Source organism: Nuphar pumila, chromosome 16 (genome assembly GCF_984573655.1).
Source record: "Nuphar pumila chromosome 16, dmNupPumi1.hap1.1, whole genome shotgun sequence".
In the NCBI taxonomy this organism is placed as follows: Eukaryota; Viridiplantae; Streptophyta; class Magnoliopsida; order Nymphaeales; family Nymphaeaceae; genus Nuphar; species Nuphar pumila.
This window is the reverse complement of record NC_143264.1, coordinates 85,988,079-85,996,857: the sequence shown is the minus strand read 5'-3', so window position 1 is coordinate 85,996,857 and position 8,779 is coordinate 85,988,079. Positions and strand designations below refer to the sequence as shown.

The window sequence follows — 8,779 nt, the reverse complement described above, 5'->3', positions numbered from 1 at the left end:
CAACAAGGAGCATGTCAGAATCAAGATGTGGATGTCAAGCGAGAAAGGTGTTGTGCAACTCAAATAACACAAAATAATAAGGGTCTGGTTTTTAGTTAAAATAAGGAATGAAATGACAATAAAAATTGTTTAAAATTTACAAGAATAAACTAGACTCAATAACGAAGACACCACTTTTTACGGATTTGGAATATGACCTCCGGTTAGGGAGATATGGCCCTGACAAGTTTGTCCTAATTCGGGTAGCGATTTACAGCGATTTGCTTACTGAATAACACTACAAATCGCTATAGTGATTTGCGAAAGACACTACAAATCGCTATAGTGAGATTCAAAAACACTATAAATCACTATAGCGATTTGTGAAAGACACTATAAATCGCTATAGTGATTTGCAGAAGACACTATAAATCGCTATAACGATTTACGGGAGATACTACAAATCACTATAGTGAGATCCAAAAACACTATAAATCGCTATAGCGATTTGCGGAAGACACTACAAATCGCTATAGTGAGATCCAAAAACACTATAAATCGCTATAGCGATTTGCGAAAGACACTACAAATCGTTGTTGAAAAGCCGGATAACACTATAAATCGTTGTGGGGCTCGTTGAAGACCCGAAAATACTACAAATCGCTGTAGAAAAGCCCGATAATACTACAAATCGTTGTTGGAATGCCCCAAAAAATTCAAGCCCGGGATCCGCGCCGGGGGGGGAGCCCCTAGACCCCTCTCCTGTAAGGGCAAAAACTCTAAATCAGGCTCCACAACTCATCAAGTTGAATGATGTTTCCCACGTTGGGAGGAGCCCCCAAACCCCCTCTTGTAAGGGCAAAAACTATGAATCAAGCTCCACAACTCATCAAGTTGAACGATGCTACAGTCAGTGTGCATGTCAGTCAATGTTTGATGGAGCAATGTAGGATCATTTGCTGGATGTGCACAGAAGTAGAGAAAGAAGGGAGAGAGAGTTAGAGGGTTGATGTTCATGGCCTTCTCCAGGGAGAACTCTTTGTCTCCCTTGATTTCTTCTCTAGAGAGAGAGAGGGTTTTACAGTGTTTTAAGGAGAAAGAAGAAGAAGACTTTGAAGAGTCAACATCATCCTCGACTTTTTGGATGGAGGACATGTTTGTCCTTTTTTTGAACTGTTTGTTTTTTCTTTTTTGAATGAAGGGCATTTTTGTCATTTTCTCAAACCATCACTTTATGAGAAGAATAGCAAGAAAGGGTACTGAAGTCTTTGCAACCACACCAAACTCCAATGCTTAGTGATGTCAACATACACGAGAATATGAGCCCCAATGTGCTTGTATACGTGGTGCTCATTCAAAGCCCCGAACACAGACGTGGGATTCAGTGAATCATCGGGGGGGGGGAATGGCAGCAATGAATGTGTTCCGGTTCTGGAAATCCAAACTAGTGTCTACACTGGTGCTACTCACCATATGTCTACCACTGATGTCAACATGATAAACAAGGTGGAAAGTCAAGGTCCAGATAGTGTTACGGTTGGTAATGTGTCAAGCTTGTCTATGAGCAATCCAGATAATATTACTTTTTCAACAGGTAAATTTTTTATTTTAAAAGATGTTTTACATGTTCCTCTATTCAAGAAGAACTTATTGTCAGTGACTTGTTTTACAAAAGATTTGAGTTTTGCCCTTTCGGTTTCTGTGTTAAGGATTTTAAGAACAAATTTTTGCTTTAAAGGGGAACAATAAAAGTGAATTATGCTCGTGACCGATGGTTAACATGAAAGCAGGAGAAAGCATAGGTTGGCATGAACCCCAGAAAACAGTGGAAAGTGGCATTGCAGGCTAGGACACTCAAACAAGGACATTTTGAATTATCTACACAAGAAACATTCTTTATTTTCTGATAATGACTATTTTTGTATATTCAGTCATTCTAGTTGCATGGTTGGTAAGGCACATAAACTTTAATTTGAAAGCTCTTATTCATGCTAATATGTGGGCACTAATTAACCCTTGTTTTGTCTAGAGAAGGTTATAGCTATTACTTGCTATTGGTAGATGACTATTTACATTTCTCGTGGTTGTTTTCTTTGGTTAAAAAAATCAGACACTTTGAAATGCTTTAAAAAAATTTAATGTATTGCAGAAAAACAACTAGGGTATTCTATTAAAATATTTCATAGTGATGGAGGAAGTGAGTTAATGAATGGGTTGTTTTCTAAATTTTCGAACCAGTATAGCACAAAGTTTTGGATGTCTTGTCCTTATATCCACAACAAAACGGTATTGTTGAAAAGAAAGCATAGACATGTTGAGATCGGGCTGAGTAATATGTCATATGCCTCCATAGGTGATTGGCTCTGGGTTGATGCATTCAGGACTACAATATATCTCATAACTAGAATGTTAAGTGTTAAGCTTAAGTATAAGTCCCCGTATGAGATTTTATTGAATAAAACTCCATAATGCATATAAGGATATTTGGTTGCACCTGTTATCCTTATCTAGTACCTTATAATCATACAAAATTGACCACAAAGTCCAGGCAGGCATGTCAATTACAAGGATTACATGTGTTTGGATACAGTCACAGTCTCCGCTTTCACGACATGTTCAATTTGATGAGATGAATTTCTTGTATGTCAGGTCGGGTTCACCTGTCACTAGCCTTGAAGACACGAACTAGTTAAAAAATTGTGAGCTTATGCCCTGCTATTGTTCCTGTTTTGCCAAACACACCTGCTACTATTCCTATTTCACGTAACATAGCTGAACTTATGTCTGGTTGTGATCTTGAAGGAGACATATCCAAGTTGGGTCTTGGTTATGAGTCTCCTCAGCATGTACCGAGTGACCCTAGCTAGTGATGATGCAGAATCCGTTTGCCCAAAGTCGGTGTCTTCAAAAATCAACCTTTTTGTTGATATTAAAGCAAGCATAGAGAGTTTTCCTCGGCTATTGAGAATACATCACATGGTGAAGGCTCAAAACCTTTTTTGTGCTGCTAAATATCCTGAGTACGGCTTTACTTTGTCAGCTTAAACAAGAAGTTGAACCCACTTAATGCTAGACAGGATAATAGCTGGCAAAGTGCATAAAGGAAGAAAAATGATGCCTTGGTAACGAATGAAACATGATCTTTGGCTCTTCCTAGTGAGATGCAAATGTATTTACAAAATCAGGAGGCATGTTGCATTGCTTGTCACCAAGGGTTGCAGCCAACAAGAAGGCATTAACTATTTTGAGAGATAGTTACTTTATTGAGCTTAAAGTTGTTAAAACAATGTTTTTTTATAGAAGTCAGTTAATGTTGGATTTTGCATAAGTTAGAAGTCAACAATGCTTTCTTATATGGGTTTATTAAAGAAGTAGTTTATATGAGTCAACCATTGACTTTCAAAAATAAATGTTTTCCTTATTACATTTGTAAGTTAAATCATACTCTTTATGGGTTCAAACAAACACCAAGAGCATGGTTTGGTCTTTTAAATGTTTATCTAATTCACTTAGGGTTCATAGAATCAAAGGCAGATAGTGTTTTGTTTATCAAACACTATGGAAAAACACAATTTATATGTTGATGATATTATTATAAACGAAGTGCAAAAGTTGATTGGTGAATTTGAAAAGAAATTTTCCATTAAAAACCTTGGTTCACTTTGGTTTTTCTTGAGCATTGAAGTTGTGACAACTAGAGATGGAATCATTATGTCATAACAAAAGTATATTGTTGTTCTTAATAGAGCTGGAATGTTGGAAGCAAAACCAATGGTGACTCCTGCCGCTGTAATTAAATGTGTCGCTCTCCAAGTATAATGGAGAACCCTTTGAAGATGATTCTCATTATAGCAAAACCAATATTTGTTGAAAGAGCTTTATGTCTAACAATCCGGACTTCCCTGGTGTGATAATTTGGGAACTACTTATTTAGCAGTCAATCTAATATTTCATGCTTGTACAAAGCACATAGAAATAGACTTTTATTTTGTTCAATAAAAAGGTCAAGATACATGAGCTTGAGGTTCGTTTTATATCAACAGAGGAGCAGCTGACAAATATCTTTCAGTTTAATCATATCAAAAGCAAGCTCAATCTCTTGAGGGAGAAGTTTAAGCCAAGTTCTGGATCGGATGGAGTTGGGTTAAGAGATCCAAATCCAACAAAAGAAGAAGACACCTCTTCAGCAAGAACGTCTGATAAGAAAGGTCCACAAATAGTAAAACAACCAAGTACCTTGGTGGTGGTGGACTCAACTAACCTACTGTCCAAGTCATCTATGAGTTTTTGAAAAAACATGTAAAGCGTGTAAAAGCATTTCCAAAGTTAAATTGTAAATATGTAGAAGTTTTTCAAAGGAAGGAAAGCTTGGACCATAATCTTGTACTTTTTTTTTAAATTTTGAAAGGGGGTGAGGCAGACTTATACAACTATATCTTGGTGTTTGAACCTGCAAAGTCCCAACACAATGTGACGTGCAGCAGCTGCTCCTACCAGACAAGCTGATGAGTCGGAATCGGATGCAATCACATGGCACAAAATTTGTGCATTAAGCACCTGATTGCCCTCCATCAAGCCTTTGGGCCCCTCAACTGACAGGCCTGTCCCCAAAGATGGAGGGTAATCAGGTGCTTAATGCACAAATATTTGTGCAATCGTATTGCACCAGATCTTGTACCTGGTTGAATATAATAAGTAGAGAATACCTCTCTCATATTCACGTTTTTAGAAAGGGAGAGAGGCTTCTACTGTGGACGTCGGTTCACGCTGAACTGACCGAACCACGTAAAAATCGTGTATAAAGTGTGTGTGCTTGTGATCATATATCATCTAGTGTTTTCTTAGAGGAATGAGCTCACTCCTTTACTTAAATGAGCCAAGCGTGCCCATGAACTTGGGTTTATTGGACTAGATGAGCTATAGCCTGAACAAAAGCTTAGGCTCGATAATACATGAGACACTGAGCCAAGATTGAACAACCTGGGATTGGGCTTAGTGCAGCCCCAGCAGTGGGCCTTTTTCAAAACCACCGTCATCGACCCTCAACAACCCCACCCCAAAAAAGTATCAAGTGATTGGAGAAGCAGATCCAGTGTTGGAGCAGAGCACCTTTTGCTCGGTGGGTTCCTGAGCGTCGTTCATAGGGACGGCAGTGGACCTGCGCAGTGGACAAGGTCTCTCCACTCCTGCCCCGTCTCAAAATCCTGCCCTTCATCTTCGCCTCCATCCTTGCACAGGTTTTGATTTTAACCTTCATCCCCGCCTCCATATCCCTGTTTAATGTCATCCATCCTTGGTCCAAATAGGGCGAGGTGGGGGCAGGGCAGGAAAAAGCATAAGTCTACTTCCTTCCCTGCACAGGTTTTGATTTTAACCTTCATTCACGTTTCATGTCCTCCATCCCCGGTTCAAACGGGGCGAAGCAGGGCGAGGCCCGTTTCCCCTCAGTCCACTGCCATTCCTAAAAGTGGAAGGAGCAAATCAGGGCATATCGTAACCGGATTTATCAGTCTATCAATCCCCACCGTGAATCTCACTTTGATAGAGATGTGGGTGGGGCCCAATTTCACGTGTCCTATGTGAAATACATGGTTTTCAAGTAAGATATGAGATAAGCATCTTTTTTTGTCTTTGACTAACGAAACTATATAAACCCACCTCAATCCTAGGGATGATGGTTAGAAAACTCGCCACGTATGTTTAAAGGATGCACGAATTGAGTCAGGATGCAATTAATTTGCTGGAAAACAGTGGGCATATTTTTGCAGATTGCCCTCGTGAAGGAGTGGGATCACCACAAATACAAATGGAAAAGATAAAAATAAAATAAATAAAAAGAAAGAAATATTGACCTAGCATTTGTCATAATCAACAATTTTTTTTTATAACCCGAAGAAACTGCACCAGCAAAAACGGACATGGTCGTGCTGTCTCAGCCTGCCATACCTACTGTCGTCATGCCGCAAAACTCCAAAGCTATATAAGACCCCTTCCCACAAGACCTATGCTACATGTTGGCACTTGGAGAGGGGAGAGGTGACGCCCATGAGAATCAAACCTTGACTGTCCTTATAGCAGTCAAGGCCTGCCCCCCATGCCACTCCACTACGCCAACCCTCCTTGGGACCAACATTCTTATTCTTGAACAATATTTTAGCCAAACTTCCTCAAATTGACTAAAGCAACTAACTACCACCACGTTAATTTCACTGTTAAATCATCCCCCCTCATTAACGTCATTCATACATAAGATCATTTGCAAGATCCAATAAATTGCATAATTCCTCTCCTTACAGTCCAAAAGATTCACGTTTAGTGTTTAGAGATACAATTTATACTTATGTATTATAAATGCAACAAAAAGATACATATGCCCTCATGTGAATCATCACCAAAGAATAATTTGGGTAAGTTTTGTGGAACAACAACCAAATCAAGGAGAGGATATATATTACTCGGGCAAAGGTACTAGGCCATGCATATGGATGACACGCGTACCCCAATCGCCTCCTCCTCTCATGGGGGGGACGCGTGGCATGCATTGGTTAAACTGAACGTCCGATCACTAGGTCTGCTCTCCAAATCAAAATCAAAGGCACCAATACATTCTATTGTCAAAAAATATAACAAGACAAAAGAGTTATAGTAGATAGGGTGAGTGATATATCTTACTCTCAGAAAATTCCAAATATCAAGCTTCTGGACTAAGGTGGCAACTTCTTCATTGTGCCTCATGAGGCCTCCAAATATGCATTGAAGTCTTCCCCGGCCTTCTGAAGGCGTGGTGAGACCACCAATCTGGAGGATGATGTTGATTTCAAGAAAGATGGTTGGGAATTGAGAGAGAAACGAACATGGCGAGAAGAATCAACGGATTTCCTTGAAAAAGATGATATGCTCTTCTTCAGGACGCCACTCAGCCCTGGCACCTTATTGTTGTTGAAGACGAACGCGGTCGAAACCGGCGAAGTCGCATCGTTGCCATTGTATCTGATCAGTTCCGAGGGTAAATCAAAGAAGAGACCAACTTGTGATCCTGCCTCATCATCCATAATGGCTGAAGATGTCCAAGATCCACACTCAAACTTCTCTAAAGAGACCCTGCTAGATGCCACCACCCCACCTCCCTCATTATCACTGGCATATCTTTTATTGTCAATCTCTTTCTTCACTTGTTTCCCTTTGGAAAGGCCAGGTAAGAACATGCACATTGCCCCACAGTGAAAAGCACTATCATCATCCTCGTTGGATTTTTTCAACTTGTTATCTTCAACGCGTATGTACTTGTCATCAGAATTGCTGCTTCTGCTACTGACAGAATTATAGTCAGTATAATTACTCATCCTTGATTCATTACTGCCCTTGATTTCCTCGCGACTCATTGTCTTTCCAAGCTCAAACTCATCAGAGGGATCGTATGTTTGCTCGCCGATGTGACAAGATCTGCTACGACCGATCGAACCGTGCCTTAGAAAGGACCACTTCCTCGTGGTTGGAGTTAGATCGCTATTTATGCTCCATAAGTGTGCATCCTTGTTACCTTTGAATGAATCTTCGGACGATCTCGGAGACGAATTGGCAGAAGGAGATAGGCTTGCGCTAATGAACTTTTGTTTTCTTGATGATGTTTGTTTCTTCGATCGGAATTGAGACAACGGTCGGAAATTCTTAGTAAATGAGGATGTTTTCAATGACTTGGGATCAACTGAGATTTGTCTCTCTTCCTTGTCCGCCATGAAAGGTTCATTTTTGCTTTCTTCTTCACTGGTGTGTATAGGAGAAGATGGTATGGAAGCCATCGTTCAAGGGGGGTGGAAAATGGGTGGGTTCTATATATATATATATATATATATATATATATATATATATATATAGAGAGAGAGAGAGAGAGAGAGAGAGAGAGAGAGAGAGAGAGAGAGAGAGAGAGTATGCGTTAGGTAGACGTGGAAGGCATAACATACATCAAGTCTAGCACGTTCTTCTCTCCCTTCTTTTGTCTTAGATTCCTTTATTTCATTTTCCTCCATGTGTAGAACTATGGGCGTTTGCATGTCAAGGAAGGGGTAATTCCTTTCGTGGAAATCCCTGCCGCGAAAATGGAATCGGACCCCCATGGAAACCGTTTCCGCGGAAAACCCAGAGGCAGCGTGTATTTTGGTACGCTCATCGAGGGTTTTCTACGAAAATGGCAGTTTTGGCTGTTTGATTCGTTACCGTGGGCCCTATGAAAACCCACCCATTTTCCGTGACACAAACGTACCCTACGAGCATAACGTCCAAAACGTCATTTTCCCTTTTCCAAGGTGATTGAATCATGCTGATGGATGTGATGATGATTTTTGGTCATGGGGATGAGAGACCCACTTGGGCAATGTTGAAATTTTCACTAATAAATAGCTTAGCATGACCATGGATAACGTGAAGCGTACAAGAAGCAGTCGCCAGAGAAGTCGGATCTAAGAGATGAACGGTGCACACTTCAAGGTGGTTCACAGAGTGCTGCTCATAGCAGGCCACTGAAATACCAAAAACCACCTAGGTTTTAGGGCCACCAATGGCGGGGTAAATCCAACACGTCCCCGACCCAGTTGATTAGGCCTAGGGACTCTGTATCCAGAAAAGTGTGCTTAGCCAATTGCCCAAAGTGAGATACCAGTGTTTCAAGGTACTAGTAGCCTATAGGTTCTTTTGGATCTGGATAACTAGCATTGAAGTGGATCAAGTCCACAGAAGCTTGGATGAAAATAACCCCAAGTGCCCTGGATGATATTCACTTAGGCAACTCATGCTTAAAGGTGCA

The 8,779-nt window shown here is 40.5% G+C and overlaps 1 protein-coding gene across 1 annotated transcript; it reads right to left on the bottom strand.

The window, feature by feature from the left end:
* Positions 1 to 6,710: 6,710 nt before the first annotated feature.
* LOC149813970 (uncharacterized) lies at positions 6,711 to 7,778 on the bottom strand. Its single transcript, XM_089991239.1, has one exon. It carries the CDS (start codon positions 7,776 to 7,778, stop codon positions 6,711 to 6,713), a length of 1,068 nt encoding a protein of 355 aa, XP_089847365.1.
* Between the last annotated feature and the right edge of the window lie 1,001 nt (positions 7,779 to 8,779).

Excerpts from the sequence above, each read along its gene's own strand:
- LOC149813970 (XM_089991239.1), bottom strand. The coding sequence starts at position 7,778 with ATGGCTTCCATACCATCTTCTCCTATACACACCAGTGAAGAAGAAAGC.